This window comes from Lynx rufus, unplaced genomic scaffold (genome assembly GCF_022079265.1).
Source record: "Lynx rufus isolate CCGP_SWC_20201006 ecotype Redwood Valley unplaced genomic scaffold, mLynRuf1.p SCAF_2, whole genome shotgun sequence".
Lineage (NCBI taxonomy): Eukaryota > Metazoa > Chordata > Mammalia > Carnivora > Felidae > Lynx > Lynx rufus.
The window spans coordinates 200,700,913-200,718,259 of NW_025814834.1; the positions used below are offsets into that span (position 1 = coordinate 200,700,913).

At 36.4% G+C, this 17,347-nt stretch overlaps 1 protein-coding gene across 9 annotated transcripts in view; it reads right to left on the minus strand.

The window, feature by feature from the left end:
- The window catches only part of EPB41 (erythrocyte membrane protein band 4.1), a 199,173-nt gene that overhangs the window by 40,478 nt on the left and 141,348 nt on the right, over window positions 1-17,347 (minus strand). For 5 of the 9 annotated variants that reach the window (XM_047085149.1, XM_047085148.1, XM_047085140.1 and 2 more), the window contains 3 exons: window positions 8,908-9,113; window positions 5,095-5,151; window positions 3,849-3,911 (listed from right to left, as the gene is read on the minus strand). In XM_047085149.1, the coding sequence (XP_046941105.1) occupies window positions 3,849-3,911; window positions 5,095-5,151; window positions 8,908-9,113 (326 nt within the window). The remainder of the gene's footprint in view (window positions 1-3,848; window positions 3,912-5,094; window positions 5,152-8,907; window positions 9,114-17,347) is intronic. The other 4 variants (XM_047085141.1, XM_047085145.1, XM_047085147.1 and 1 more) reach the window with 4 other exon arrangements.

Here is a 17,347-nt window from a genome sequence, read left to right on the forward strand (position 1 = left end):
GCCCTTTCTTGTTGTAAGAATTTATTACTTGAATTCCTGGCTCAAGCCTCGAGAGCAAATTGTTACTGCCTCTGAAAAATCACTTGGGTATGTAATATAATGACTTTTTTTCTTTACCAATACTATTCACACAAACTAAAAGTTTTATGCCTTCCAGCTTCTGAGAGCTTTACTTCATCTCTAGTATAATTCAAAGTAGGGACCTTCTTCCAGTAATTTTCAACAGATTGGAAGTGATTTAACAAGAATTCATCAAATACCTTATATATCTCCTTGACAATTTAAAATATCTCAACTGTTCCAACAGAATTGAATACTGGACAACTAGGTTCAAGCTCTTAAATGGGATATTCCAGAGACAAAAGATCAAAACTAAGGTTAATAAAGCTAGAAATAATATTCAGGTTTATGTAACAGGAGGCATATAAAATTTCCAAAAGGTAGACTTGGCAAGAAAAAAAAATGAGAAATACTACTTGGAAGACAAAAACTCAAATGTTTTTTGCCCAACATACTTCTCCAAAAAAAGTCAGGAGATCTATGCTTGAGATCAAAATATGTGGGAGCCTGTCACTTGATGACTGCTAAAAATTCTGTGTTTATTATATATCACAGCAGCTCTGTATCCAAGAAAAGCATAATATTAAATATATCTTTTAATATGCTCTGTGAATTTGGGGACTAGTTGTTCCTTTTTTGGGGAAAAAAAACTGGAACTCATTTAAATAAAAATTTGTTTGAATAATTTTTCTGGAGCAATGTATGTTTCACCTAAATAAAATTTTTTCAAAGGCATCGTCCAAGGGAAAATAGCATAGGAGAAAGAACTGGCGAGGCACATGACATAATTTTGATTCTGGAAATATATATTCAGAAAATTCCTTTAAGTCTATACTTTTAATTTTTGCAACACTAAACCATCTATATTTGCTTTGAGATCAAAGAGAAAACTAACCCAAAAAGGGCAATCCTGTAGCTTCCCCATAAAAGTACCTCTTGCTTGTTGGGATAAAATGAGTATAGCCCACGAATATGGGCTTTACCATGGGGAAACAACAGTGTGCACTTTTATTCTAGCTGAAAGCAAGAAAAACATGTTTACTAGCTAAAGAAAAGCATGAACAAGCTTGGTCAAAGACTCAGTAATAGGCTGAGCAACTGAGACCCACAAGGCATGTAAGGCCCTGTGACCCAGCTCCTAACTGGAAATTACATCTGCTTGGTTGAAGAACAATTGAACACATCTGGGAGAGTTACAAGTATGAATGGAGGAAAACAAAAATGAGTGAGAGATGCTATGGTAAAACTGTAACTCTCGAGGCTAGCCTCTTAATATGAGAGTGGGGATTTGTTGTTCTTCTTGCCTAGCTTTGGATTGGCTTGGAACCTGAGAAAATAAATGTTGCAATAAAATCAGCAGCTTCTGAAGGAGCTTTCTCCATCCTTCTTAGCTGGCTCTGTTAGAAACCTGTGGGGGCACAGAGTAAAATTAAGATCTCAAAGGGACCTGTTCCAAATAGAATTTGTCATAGACACTTGCTACAGGTTCTCTCTGGGAGATGGAGGAGGAGGCGGTAGATCTAAAAATGAACTCGACCTTATTTGGCCAGAACAAAGCATTAGTGGGGGTGGGGGAGGAGTAGGGGGAAGAGAGATGCTTTAGGAAAAAAAAAAAAAAAACAAAACCCTGCTAGAGTGACAGATAACTTGGGAGAACCTCCTTGGCGGGGTGGGGGAGACGAAAAAACTTTTTACCATAACTAGAGAATGATGGTTAGCCAAATTACTTGGGCTGTTTTTAGGCTAGACACTTTTTGATGCTTATCATCTTATAATTTTAGCAGCAGCCAAACCAAACCATTAAATATAAAATGTTCTCAAAAAGTAGTTAGTAGTTTTAATTTTCAAACACACACTTATTTAGAAATCCCCTCTTGTGGCTGTCAGTGAAATGCTGGGGGAAAAAAACACACCACACACAGAGATTCTGTGAGTCTCAGAAGCCATAACACACCTCATTGAACAAATGACAAATATATGATTGGCACTGCAGGTTCCAGTCAAGAGGAAGCACTAAAGATGGACCCGTGAAGGAAAAGGCATGTTTGAGATTGGGAGAGGTTACCTTGCCAAGAACAAGGACATCAACGGACATATGCCATTCTTCCTAATCTCAGAAGCAGAACCGTTTAGGTCTAGTTTCAGTGATGGGCTAAAGCAAAGAGATCTAGTTGCCAAACATCCATGAGATTTAAAAATCTCATGTTACATGAGGTAAATGTATGTAAAACGCTTGGTATTGTGCCCATCACGCAGTACGTGATTACTGAAGGCTGGCCATAATTTTTATTATTTATATTAAAGTACCTTATACATACATAGCTAGCACTCAAAAATACATGTTTTGACAAAAAATAAGACAAGGTTAAGTAACTATTAGAAGCCATTATATTAAACCAGAGATCTATCTAAAAAAGCCTCTCCAAATTTCCAGTTTAATAATATTTACCACATTTCATATATATTCATCTTTCAGGTCTCAGCTAATATGTTTTCTTTTCAGAGAGAACCTCTCCATCTATCTTATTCAGAGTAGATCTCCTTCCTTAGCACAGCATACAGTTTATTTTCTTCACAGCTTCTGTAACAACTTGAAGTCATTTTATCTCTATTTGTTTACTTGTGTATTGTTTCTCTCCTCTCTACTTCCACACATTGTTAAGCTTCTTGAAGGCAGGGACCAACTTCCTTTATCATCTTCCAATATATTTATATTTCCTTCAAATTGAGGTTCAATCCCCAATGTCAGAGTTATACTCATTTCTTTTGGCTCTGTCTTGAGCAAAATTGTAAGATAATCTGGTCAACTATAAGAGTCTTTGTGATGTGTAAACTAATGTAACCTCAGTTTTTTTCTACACATTATTATTGTTCCTCACTTTTTCCATGTTCCTACACATTATCCATGTTCCTCACTTTTTCCTCAGAGTTCCTCTGATCTTCTAATTAGTTTTATATTTCCCTATCTAATGTGGAGGCCCAAACTAGGTAAATTTACTAACATAAGTCTGGTAAAAATCTCATCACTGTTGAATGTAACGAGAAAATGACCTTACAATTCCTATAGTACACAGTATGTTGCTATCTCTATATAGAAAAAGTATAGTTTAATAGAAATAGATAGACCCTTAACTCAAATCCTAGCTTTACCAATTTATTAGCTTTGTGACCACAGGGAAATTAATTTCTCTAAGCCTTAGTTTTCTTATCTTTAAAATAATAATCTTATGCCCACAGACCTGTTTTGGTAATTAAACTACCATATATCATAGTAACTACTTATTAAATACCAGGTCCCCTCCTTCCTTCCTATATCTTTTTCTTTTTCCTGACTTTCCTGTCATTTTCTGGTATCCCCAATATTTTAAGTCCATTTTGAATTGTGATCATTTTCCTATTTTTCCACATTCTCTCAGTTCAGAAGATGAAAAAAATTGTTAAAAATTTGATGCTTGGGACATATGGGAGTTTATATTCTTGGAAAATTCAAGGAACTTCTAACAGCGATGTAGACTTTTCTACAAGTGGGTAAAACAATGGAACCGCAAGAGGCAGAGGTAGTCCCAATCATATATTTTTTAGAGAAGTATGACAGATGGAAACTAAAAAGAGTCAGAAGGAGAGATGGTTGCATATCTTTATGTTTACCAACATGCAAAAGCATTTAAACCTAAAATTCTTTCATGCAATGGCATGCAAAACCAAACACAGCATAAAGAAAGGAAATCAGCGAAGAATGCAGAAGGCTACAGGCAACCAACTGAAATAAGCTTCAAGTTCATACAAACCTCCAACATTAAATTGCTATGTCTGATATAAATGTTTTCACCATCTAGTCTCTCTCTCTTTTTCTGTGAAAATGAAAGAGGGAAAAACAGAAAAGCATAAAAAATTAAAATGTTGTTCTTGCGGGAAAAAACTGCAAACTGGCAAACCAAAAAAATATTTAAAATTAAATGTCCACAGCGAAGCCTATGCCAACATGAAATGGTCACAAAACTACAAGGACACACACAGAACACATTACCACTAGAAAACGGATGACCCTGTCCATGAATGATGGAAGAATATGATGGTGTTATTTAAATAGACAGTGCTCCTAGCTTCATTGGCTTCTTACATAATAAGCTGTTTTATGTTCATTTTTGAAATTGAGCTGTTTGAGGGGTATCTTAAAATACATGACTTTAAGAAGCTTTGAAGTTCCATGGCACAGAGAAATACTTTAAAACATTATTTACCTTTTTTGGACATATTTCATACTTAGTAATACCACAGTATGTATTCCTCCAATACCTCTCATAAGAAATTCTAAGGGCACTTTATACATGATTAGTCAATATTCCATTCCATACGAATTGATATATCCAACTCTATACTTGGGAAGAAAAGACACAGAGCAGCAAAACACATAGCTAATAACAATACCAGGAGGTGCTGCTATGATGATTTCCATAGTAAATATGCATCAAATATTGTCAATGATTCTAAGAATATGGTGCCAACTGTGAAATACTTCTTATAATGTTTAAAGGACGGGTTTGGTCTTTAGTAATTGTCTCATTGTGTTTAAAAAGATATTTTCCTACTGGAAAGTTTATTTTAATGAAAAATTTCAACAAATAGTATAGGGTAATAATTTGGTATACATATGTAGGTGAATATATGCAAATACATATACATACACAAATATATATCTACTATTTGTAAGTAACTTCTGATTAAGAGAAATCAATGAAAAGAATGGATCACTGTCTTTTTAATGCACTGTAGAAGTCAGCATGGGTGATGGTAATGTAGTTTTGTGAAAGTGAAAAATGGCTGACCTTCCTCATTCTTATCAGATCTTCCGTTTTTTCTGCAAGCTTCTGTTTTGCCATTATTAAAAAAAAAAAAGAAAAATGATAAAATATTGGCCCACTGAAGTTTGTTTGAACCTTTATTTCATAGTATTTTTTTTAAGGAAAGGGAGTTGGGGGGAAGAAAAAATTGAGGAGGGAGGAGAAAAGGAACAAGTGGCCTGTTGGCACAAACCTGTGTTTGGTCACCATTTGAGGTAGGTACTGTGACCTCGATGTGGGTTTTTTCCACCTACATTTAAGAAATAAAGCGGTAAAAACATTTTAGGTTAGTAGGTGTCTATGAATCGCATTATTTACAAATAAGCCGCATCTTTAAGCTGGTTGCAAAATAAGCTGATATGTAATCAACATGATGCAGTCTTCTGGGGGTGTTACAGGGAAGGACATTACTCTCAAGAGTAGTCTATTAGTTCACCATCATATTTTCAAGGCTGAAAAAGTAATATGGACAGCCAAATGATCATAAAAGAAAATTAAGATAATTATTCTGTTGATGAAGAAAACATTTTTATACTTATTTACAAAAAAGTATTTATACAAAGAATAATTTGTGCTTAAATACGGCATGTGGCTTTTTTTTTTTGCTTCTTTTTATGATCTAGAAGTATTTTAACATTTAAAAACAAATTCACAAACGAAGATATCAAGGTATGACATACATGACAGAAACAAAAAGAAAATCTTTACAGTTAAAGCACACATAATAAACCACATATGACACAAAGCAGGTAAATACAAAAAAATTTGTTAGTCGATCAATATATTTAAGGAGGCAGTTTCACCCTTGAGTTTATTAGATAACAAAACATCAAAATAAACTCAATCCAAATTGTTACTGATGCATGCAATTACTTCCAAGGCTGATTTATAAATAAGCACACAGAGGGCTCAGCTGCAACATTCAGCGCTCTGTAATCTCCTCTCCAGGGAGCCAGAGCCCATGTGTTTGCTGGATGGACAAGATTCATCCTTCATAATAGGAAGAGAATAACTAAGTCCTCCTGTCTACCTTTGAAATACCTTTAGTAATAGTCATTTTATATACCCCAAATGGAGTAAGTATAAATTTAAAAAACCCAGACTATTAAGAGGAAGTATTTTAGAGTGGGCAATGCCTAAAGCAGTAGATATTTCAAAATTAGAAAACTTTTTATTAAGGGTCAAATCAATCACTTTGTATCATTAACTTCTTTACAGAACCTCACCAATCTGTGGTTTTGACACACGCTTTTTTTTTTTTTTTTTTTTTTTTTTTTGACACACGCTTTTTGATCACACTTGGCAGCATTACCTTGGAGTACCATGTCATTGTGATATTTTCCCTAGGACAGAGGGTAGACCAGAGAACACCAACCTTTGTGACACTGTCAAGTCGTAAGCACATCCAGCTACAGTACTTCTAACTACCAGGATAACTGACAATTTGGGTCATTTCTACTATGAGTCCCATCATATTTGTTGTGTGGTCATTAGCAAGTTATTAAACCTCTCTGAGTTTGTTTTTTATTGATAAAGTGGAGATAATATCTCCATAGAGTTGTAAATGTTTAGCAAATGATAATTTTAAGTTATTTTGTAAAGCTTAAATTACTTGTTTCAATGAATAATGATTTTTTTTGCTTTGGGTCCTTAGCAATCCAACAGCAAGAAACTGAGAACCTCTACTTCAGTCTAAGAGTGGAGGGCAAATAACAAAGGTAGCTATACCCCTTGGGAGAATATTAAATGAGATAAAAGTGTGCATAGGGAGAAGTACTATTCCACACCAATAGGTCTTGCCAAATGACTCAAGATGCCAAAAAGCTACCTCCATCTGGCACCAAATTCATGTTAGATAAAGAAATTTATAGAGTCACAAGGTTATTTTATTACTACGATTGCTTTACATAATAACTATGGCTTCAGGTAAATTTCATACTTATTTTCTATTACTATGATAAAATCAACTGAGAGCCACCCTTAATTCTGTCACCACTATTACAGTAATGGAAGTTTATAAGAGATGGTTTTCAGTCTGATCTCTACACAAGTATCTCAAAACATATATGTATACAGAATTAATTCGCAAGAAAATCACCTAGTGGCACTTAAAATGGGAAGCATATACCAGGAAGTGATGTTGCCACTCTGCCAAGGTCCCAAGAGCAAAGGGAACCTATTTTTGAAGATACGTGTGTCTAATTTATAGGCTAAAGAACAAGTAAGTTAGCAGAACACCAAAGGAATCTTAACCACTCAAAAGGATTCCTTTGCCAACTCCAGTAATCCAACACTTCCCAGTTGGTATAACAAATAGAGGGATAGTCAAAAGCGCCAGATGAGATATCCTAACAGTAAAAACTGAGGTAGTCTAGGGGTGCCTGGGTGGCTCCATTGGTTAAGCATCCAATTCTTGGTTTCAGCTCAGGTCATGATCTCAGTTTGTGAGTTCAAGCCCCACATTGGGTCCTCTGACAGTGTGGAGCCTGCTTTGGATTCTCTCTCTCTCCCTCTCTCTCTCTGTTCCTCCCCTACTTCTGCTCTCTCTCTCTCTCTCAAAATAAATAAATAAACTTAAAAAAAAACCTGAGGTAGTCTAATGTTAAAATGGCACTGTTGATACTGAACCTGATGGCCAATGTCATGCACATTTGGCTAGGTAAAAAAATGCAAATATCCACCATTCACTCAACTTTTTTCTCTCTCTGGACTCAAGTTAGTCTCAGAGGACAGTAAAAATGGCATGTCATGTTGAACAGTTGTTTTTGTTTTTTAATACAGTCAAAACAGAGCCAGACTGTCCAATGTTCTACAGATAAACTAGATATTGAACTGACTCCAAAAGAACAGGGTTAATCCATCTGCCAAGGTGAGAGCACTTAACTAAGGTAAGTGCTTAAATTTCTTAATAAATATAAAATGTAATTTTTCTTACAAAAACTGCCTCTCGGAGGGGTTGTGGGAGGGGGGATGGGCAAAATGGGTAAGGAGCATTAAGGAAATCTACCCCTGAAATCATTGTTGCACTATATGCTAACTAACTTGGATGTAAATTTAAAAAACTGCCTTTATTAACTCCTGTTGTCAATAGTGATACTTGTATTTATGTCAATAAATCTGAACACCTCAACTCCATCACTGCTTAAATGTGTTTAAAAAGCTTACCAACACATAAAAGATCAGTCCATTTACGGTTAGTACTGGGAAATCTGCTAATTGGTGATTTTTAAACAAGATCAGTGACTGTGAGTACAATCAACTCAGAACTGTAAGCAACTCAGTGGCATAACCTCTCCTACATAAGAATCTTCCCCTTTTTGTAAGCAATTTGATTTGAACAACCATATAGATATGCTTTAGGCAATACTAGGATATTCTCTGGGTATGTTGCACACATATTCCTCTTAGGGAATCAAGTTATATTTTAATCCTATTAGAGCATACTCTTTTTTTTTTTTTTTAATCCAATTTAGTTAGAATATAGTCCAATAATGATTTCAGGAGTAGATTCCAGTGATTCATCCCCTATGTATAACACCCAGTGTTCATCCCAACAAGTGTCCTCCCTTCCCCTTTTAGCCTCCCCCCTCCCCACCCCTCCAGCAAACCTCAATTTGTCCTAGCAGAACTTACTCTTAAAAAAGAATGTGAAGATTCTTTCTGGATGAGTAAAAATTATTTTTAAAAGCAGATGATCACAGTGCTGATGTGCTTTCTAGATGCGTTTTGTTGTTGTTTTGTTTTGTTTTGTTTTGTTTTGTTTTAGATATAAGTTAGGTGTAGGTAGGTCACCTGAAAACTTCTCGGATGGCTTAGTTTTCATGACATCATTCTATGAAAATATTTTACAGGTTCATGGGGAATACTTTTTTCCAGAAAGAGTAAAGAAGAAATCACTTTGTTAGAATTGTACAAGAATCGGTGCTTTGAAAACCTTCCTGGTCAAGGAGTTAATCCGTCTGAATCAGAAAGTGAATGAGCTGGATATTTGGGACTTATGGCATACCTTCCACACTTCTGTGGGCTCTGGCTCAGCTTGCTCCGGTGGCTCTTCTTCCTTTTTCACTTCAAACTTCACTGTGTCCTTCTGTGCTTTAGAGACCACTGTTTTTTTGACAGATGCATCTGGCACACTGCCTTCTGTGACCTGACTCTGAGCAATGGCTGGTGCAGAAGTGGGCCGAGGACTTCTGTCTGAATCAACAGCCGCTGCTATGTGAGAAAGGAAAAAGGAAAGAATCAGTGAAGGCAAGAGTCACTGTACTACTTCAAAGTCACCAGGTAAAACAATTGTGAATCGAGGACACAGTGTCCAGTGGGCTATCATACAGAAGGTATAAAATAAATCATCAGTGCTCTGCCGGGTAACTGATGGCAATAAAAAAGCAAAAACAGAAAAGCTAAACTGTGCTATCGTGGCCCATAAGGGGGTATCAAAATAAGAAAATTAAAAACTCTCTTTGTTAAAAAGTTAGCAAGATTGTTTAACCTTGTTAAGCAAAGGGTTAATTAAGTCTGACTCCTTTCATGAAGACTTTTTGAAATAAAGATCCATTTATTTAGGGGTGCCTGGGTGTCTCAGTTGGTTAAGTGTCCAACTTCAGCTCAGGTCATGATCTCAAGGCTTGTGAGTTCAAGCCCTGCGTTGGGCTCTGTGCTGACAGCTCCGAAGCTGGAACCTACTTTGGATTCTGTGTGTGTCTCTCTCTCTGCCCCTCCCCAACTCACACTCTCACTCTCTCAAAAATAAATACACATTCAAAAAAAAAAAAAAGAAATGTCTTTTAAAAGATACATTTACTTACAAGTGATTTTAGAAACCTAAAATACATATTCCAAGAAAGAAGGATCAAGTCTGATTTCTTCTGTAAATCCTGCTTGGAATGCATACAAAATAACCTGATAAACTGATCTTCTGGTAAGACATGCACACTTTTTGATGCTTGTTTAAGGGCAAATCTTTGAACCAGACACTTTCCTTTTTAATAAGTCACTTGATTAAAATAGTATGAATTCAAAACCTTTGGTCTTTAGTCCTTAAAAAAATAAAAATCAACCTTTTGAGTTCTGTCCTACCCTCTCTCAGAATCTTATCAATTTGTGTTATAGTTTCTCTTCTCTAATATATCCAGGGCAGTGGTTCTCAACCAGGGGTGATTTTGTCCCCCAGAGAATATTTGGGAACATCTGGAGACATTTTTGATTGTCACAACTGGGGAGAGAGGTAGTAGGGGGTCCCTGGTAGTGTGTACAGGCCAAGGTTGCTGAGGGTAAGAAACCTTGACTTAGGGAAAAGGCCATATATAGACTCTTTTAGAGAGTATATGCAATACAGGCTTATGACAAAAGCTTGAGCTTTCCAGAGTTAATAGTTGTTCTGGTTTGGACTATTAGTATCTAAGTTTCCGATCACTTACTTCAAAAACAACTACTCATACTCTTTTTATGATTTTTTTATCTTCATTCTTTCAGGGACTAAAAGAAAACCTATACATACTTTGTAGTAAACCTCATTTATCTGGCAGTGTCTAGGAATGAAGTGTGTTTCCACAGGATTTAATATTTCTGATGACAGATCATTATCCTTTATGTACTGAGACTTTTGAATTTTAATTATTTTGCATGGGATCCTTACAATTAAAAAAAATTTTTAATGTTCATTCAAAAGAGTGCGTGCATGCATGCGTACGTGTGTACACACACACACACACACACACACACACACACACACACCACACAAGTGGGGGAGGGGCAGAGAGAGAGGGAGACAGGGGATATGAAGCAGACTGCGCTGACAGCAGAGAGCCTGAAATGGGACTCAAACTCTTGAACCGTGAGATCATGACCTGAGCCAGAGTCAAACACCTGACTGAGCTACCAAGGTGCCCCAGAAATACTTACAATTTTTATTGTACACTTCCTTCTGCTTTCTTAAACTGAATATACTGAATTTATCGTGATAACCTTAGATTGATAGGCAGTATATATTAGCCAAAACAAAGGAATTCCATGAATCAGAACAGATAAAAAACTGGAATTCACAACTACCTTACACATACAACACCAAGAAAAAAAATGCTTGTTACCCTGTAATGATCTCCAGTGAAAGAAATCATTCCTCAGATAATACTTAGGAAAAACAGTAGAAATGTAAGAATCATCTGTCTTCCCTCCAGTGAAAACTCTGTGGCCTCTTTCAAGTCCTTGGTACTCATGGGTGCTCTAAACTACTCAATGCAAGAATGGCAGATGGCAGACCAAATCTAACAACACAGGGGAATGTGACAAAATATTTTGCTCACAGTTGTGTTAAACTATCATTATACATGTGTATTCACACCTCCTCTCAAAGAATTAATTCCACTCTGCCTGGCATCATAGAAACATAGCCCATGCTTTCACCATGTGTTATTTTGCCACTTGCATTTGGTTTTAATCCAATACTAATACTGCAGAGCCAAATGATTTATGTCTTCAGTATTCCTAGCCCTGGCAATCTGTACCGTCTATGGAAAAGTAGGTATAAGTGTGGAAACTGGCAGTTAGAAACAGAGGCATAAAGTTTCATCATTTGTAAAATGTGGAAGATATTAACTCTATAGGACAGTTAGGGAAGGCATACTCAATGGACATAAAAAATACTTTCAAAATGCTAAATATCAATAACTTTTAATGTCATATCTCTAAGTCCTTATATTTCTTTGTCATGGGTTAATATTTCAACAGTATGTAGGGCAAAAATTAATTATGCACACACTGATAGGAAATTCAAGTGGAAGATATCACCTGGGAGCCCTGGAGAGAGGCAAATTTCTTTCCTTTTCTCAATAAGAAGGCTACAGGGGCACCTGGGTGGCTCAGTCGGTTAAAGTGTCTGACTTTGGCTCAGGTCACAAGCTCATGGTTCATGAGTTTGAGCCCCGCAGCTCAGAGCCTGCTGGCCGCTTCAGATTCTGTGTCTGCCTCTCTCTCTGCCCCTCCCCCGCTCAGGCTGTCTCTCAATAAACAAACAAACAAACAAACAAATAAATAAATAAATAAATAAACATTTTTAAAAAGGCTACAAAGTATGGATTGCAACTAAGAATCATGGTAGTGACTCTGGTTGTTGTTTTTTTTAAACATCTTTATTGAGATATACTTCACATACCATATAATTCATCCATTCAGTTGTACAATCCAATACTTTTTACTATATCTACACTATTGGGGGTAGTGATTACTTTTTAAGATGTTTTGGCTCTTCAGTTTTGTGAATTCATTTGTTAGCTATTTTAAGATTTAGGTGCATATATAGAGAACACTTAACTTTAAAAATTCAATTACTTCCCATTTCTGAATGTCTAGACAAAGAAGAGTGTTGTGATAATCTTATGGACCCATTAATTCTAGTATTATATTGTTCTTGTTTAAAAACAACAGAAACTTAGGGACAGTTATATATTAGAATAGTGAAAAGTAAAACTCAAAACTATCATATCGAATAAAAGGAAACTTAAATTTTAGATCTAGCTCTGTTACTTACTAGCACAATTTCTGTTAGTATGGTATAGGCACAATAGGTATGGAGTGGATCAGTGGTTTCATTATCAGAGGGCCCACATAAATCAGCTGCAGATCTTGAAAAACAAAAAAAAATGCAGCTGGGGGTACATGGGTGGCTCAGTTGCTTAAGCGTCAGACTCTTGATTTTGGCTCAAGTCATGATTTTGCGGTCTGTGGGATTGAGCGCTGTGTGATCAACGTGGAGCCTGCTTGGGATTCTCTCCCCCCCCCCCCCGTCTGCCCCTCCCCCTGCATGCGCACACGCGCGCACGCGCGCACACACACACACACACACACACACACACACTCTTTCTCTCTCTATCTCAAAATAGATAAACATTAAAAAAACCCAAACAAACAGTTGATGCTCAAGTCCACCACAGACAGATGAGGGATCTCAAAGTAAGGCCTGGGCACTTGTTTTGCTTTAAAGCTCTAAAGATGATACCGGTGTACCCCCTGGCAAGAATCACTGCAACCACGACCCACTGAATGGATGAACTATAGTTAAACGACCCTAGCAAGTTATAACCTTTTCTGTGCCCAGTTTCCTCATGATTAAACCAAGAATTCCTAAATGCTTCTTGTTCATTAGGTTGTTGGTACTAATTAGGATATATGGAAATGGTGTGAAAAGCAAAAGGTGGAACAAAAATATAAGCTGAATGCCTTGTTATCATTATTAGCTATCCTTATGACTTACTATTCTAACGTATAAACTGGGATCTGAACCAATTTTAGCTCTTCAGCTGGTGAAGCAGATGCTCTGAACACCAGATATAACAGAAAAGGGAGCGTTCATTCATATCATTAAAGTGAGGTCCCTTATAAAACAATTCTTGTAAAAGTTTCCATCTCCAGCTTAGAGGCATATATATACATATATATGGAGGGGTCTAACAGGGAAAATCTCTCTCTCAAGATTCCTAGAAGGATCTAGGAAAAAGAGGGAAAATTAGTTTCCATAGACCTGTTTCTAATTCTTGTACTGAGAAGACAGCACACAGAGAAAAAAAAAAGACACTTGGAAACAAAACTAAAAAAATTGTCTTATTTGGTTTATATGTAATTCAGAGGCTTAAAAGATACTACCATATGTAAAATATTTAGAACAGTGCCTGGAACATACTAAGCACTCAATGATTATTACTATTTTTTATTCTCTTTCTTCTTTTTTTTTTTTTCAACGTTTATTTATTTTTGGGACAGAGAGAGACAGAGCATGAACGGGGGAGGGGCAGAGAGAGAGGGAGACACAGAATCGGAAACAGGCTCCAGGCTCCGAGCCATCAGCCCAGAGCCTGATGTGGGGCTCGAACTCTCGGACCGCGAGATCGTGACCTGGCTGAAGTCAGACGCTTAACCGACTGTGCCACCCAGGCGCCCCTATTCTCTTTCTTCTAAAAAAAAAAAAAAAAAAGCTGTCATGGTGAAGAGTAAAAACATGGGTCTGGGAGAACAGTCCTAGACTCTACTAATTTTGTTGCTATGTGACCTTAGGCAAGTCACTTAAATTCTAAGGTTAGGTTGTAAGAAATAATGAACAGCAAAGGGTATCCATTTCAAGAAATGAAAAACAACAGTTCAATAAGATAGAAAATAATGAAGATATTAACTGGCATAAATTAAATTAGAATATTTATAGTATAAAAAAAAACCCAAAAGTTAGTTTTTTGAAGAGATTTAGGAGGCCAGCATAAACTTGATACTAAAACCTGACAACATCACGAAAAAAGAAAATGACAGTCTTCTCTCTCTTACAAAAATAGTTACAAAAATTCTAAAATAATATAGTAAGAAAAACATAATCAAATTGCATTTACTCCAAGAATGTAAAGTTGGTTTAATGACTGAAAATTAATCAGTGTAATCTACCACTTAATACAGAGAAGGAGAAAAATCATATTATTACAGCTGACCCTTGAACAACATAGGTGTTAGAGACACCAACCCCTCCATGCAGTTAAAAATCTGTATATAACTTTTAATTCCCCCAAAACTTAATTACTATAGTCCACTGTTGACTGGAAGCCTTACTGATAACACAAACAGTTGATTAACACATATTTTATATGTTACAAATATTATATATTGTATTCTTACAATAAAGTAAGCTAGAGAAAAGAATATTATTAAGATAATCGTGAGGATGAGAAAATACATTGATAGCACTATGTTATATTTATCAAAAAAATCTGCTTGTAGGTAGACCCATGCAGTTCAAAATCAAGTTTTTCAAAGGTCAAATGTACATTAACCAATGAATTAAAAGTCACCATTCGTTTATGATAAAAACTCTCAGGAAACTAGGAATAAAAGAAAACTTCCTTATCAGATAATGGGTAGCTAACAAACCCTAGAACAAACATCATACTTAATTATGAAATACTGATGCTTTCTCCCTGAGATTGGGAGTGAGACATGGATTAAGAACTCCTATAAACTAGTAAGACAGACAGCACAATAAAAATATGAGCAAAAAATTTGAACAGGCACTCCAGAAACGATGATATACAAATGACCTATAAACTATGAAAAGGTATTTAACTTCATTAGTCATCAGGATTTGAGTGAAGGTTTGAAAAATAAAACAACAATACTTTTCTCCCAAGTGGAAAAAATTAAAGAGAGGGACAACAGTTGTAATAGGATATTCTAATGCACTTAAAACATCAAATAGAAAGTAGAGCATAAAATTCTGCTCACATTCAACTCAACAGGAAAAATTAACAATCTTATTTTCAACATTCATTTATTAAGCACTTACAATGTAACAAGAATTGTGGTAATTATCAAGACCAGTCATCTTGATGATTTAAGATGTAGTTGTGCATCTTAAAAAAAAAATTCTCAGGATGTAAAGATACAAAGAAAGCATCATGGGATATATGAAGGTAAAAAGGGACTGACCAGAAAATGTACAGGATTCTATTCTAAGTTTGTACTTAGGATACACGTACTTTGGAGAAATTACTTTTTAGGCTCGCTTCTGTAAAATTAGGTGGCTGCAATAAATTATTTCCAAAAATTGTTTCCCAGTCCCAAAACTCTGTGATACTAATGGTCAGGCCACCAAAGCTATCTTCCTTTAGAACTGTCTTACATGCTTTAGTTTTGGAATCTCAACCAGTACTACAGCATTTTGAAGACATAGTTTTTGAGAGTTACCCCCCTAAAAACATAGAGTATAATTTAATAAGAACTAGCTAATGTTAGTCAATAGAGACATCAAGATTTTTTAAAGTCTTGAACTGTGACATCTCTATAGCTAGAAAAAAAACAGAGACAGGATGTGATTTCTAAAAGTAACATAAATCTCTCTATAAGTAAAGCTTTCTAAATTGTTCAAGATACCAAAACTCATGAATACTTGAATCTTTGGTTATTTTTGCTATTACAAAGAGACGATACATCAGACATAGTATCTAAACAACGAAGAATTTCTATTTGGTGGAAAAAGCCATGGGATACGGTATCAGACAAACAGGTTTTTGTCCCAGCTTTGCAATTTACTATCTGTGAGACACTGAACGAGTCACTTAAACTTTCCAACCTCAGTGTTTTCACTGAAAATTAGGGATAAAAACAAACAAACAAAAATAATAGCTCCCCAAATTCAAGGTAAACTGGAGGTAGGATACTTTACTCGACAAAGAAGGAGACGCCTGATGGTGTTATATAAATATGGCAGACATAAGGATTGAGTGATCATATTTAAAACTTAACATGCCTAAAACAGAAGTTTTGATTTTCCATATCCCCAACTGTGCTTCTCTCTCAGACTTTCCCATTGTACTAAATGATCAAACCTAGGAATAAATCTTGATTTTCTTTTCCTTGCCATTTCCGACACTTAATTTATCAGTAATTCTGTCAGGCCTACCTCCAAAATGTATCTCTGACCACTTTTCCCCTTCTTCATTGCCAATACTTAAGCCCCAGCTGTCATCATCTCTCACCCAGATCCTGCAACAGACTTCACCATGCTTCTGCTTTACTGCCCCTTCGATGGAGCATTCACCCAGCAGTCAAAATGGTCTTTTAAAAATGGAAAATCAGATCACATCATGCCCTCTAATAGCTTTCTATTGTAACTAAAATAAAATCTAAACTCTTTAATGGCCTATAAGGCCTTAGACAATCTGGCCCCTTCCACTTACTTCTCTGACCTCATTATTTTTTTTTCTGAAGTAGGGTCCACACCCAGCACCGAGCCCAACTCATGACCCTGAGGTCAAGACCTGACCCCGAGGGACACCTGGGTGGCTCAGTCAGTTAAGCATCAACTCTCACAGTTTGTGGCTTTGAGCCCCATGTGGGGCTCTACGCTGACAGTGTGGAGCCTGCTTGGGATTCTCTATCTCCCTCTCTCTCTGCCCCTCCCGCCACGTGCATATGAGCATGCTCACTCTCTCTCTCACAAAATAAATTAAAAAAAAAAAAAAAAGACTTGACCCTGAGATCAAAACCTTGATCCCTGAGATCAGACCTGAGCTGAGATCAAGAGTTGGACGCTTAACTGACTGAGCCGCCCAGGCACCCCTGACCTTACTTACTGTTTTTACTCCTTTCCCTTCCATTTACTAGGATCTAGACCGGTGCTGTCTAATATGGGAGCCACTAGCCACATATGGCTATTTAAATGTAAACTGAATTAAAATTCAGTTCCTTAGTAACTTAGCCACATTTCAAGTTCACAATTGGCCATATGTGGCCATAGGTCACTAAACTGGACATCACCAAATGGACTTCCATCGGTACACAAAGTTCTATGGGACAGCACTGATCTAGACCCATGCCAAGCTCATTCCTACCTGCAGATCTTTGTACTTGTTACTCCCTCTTTGAGAATGTTCTTCCCCTGGGTTTTGGGATGGCGGGCTCCTTCTCATAATTCAGGT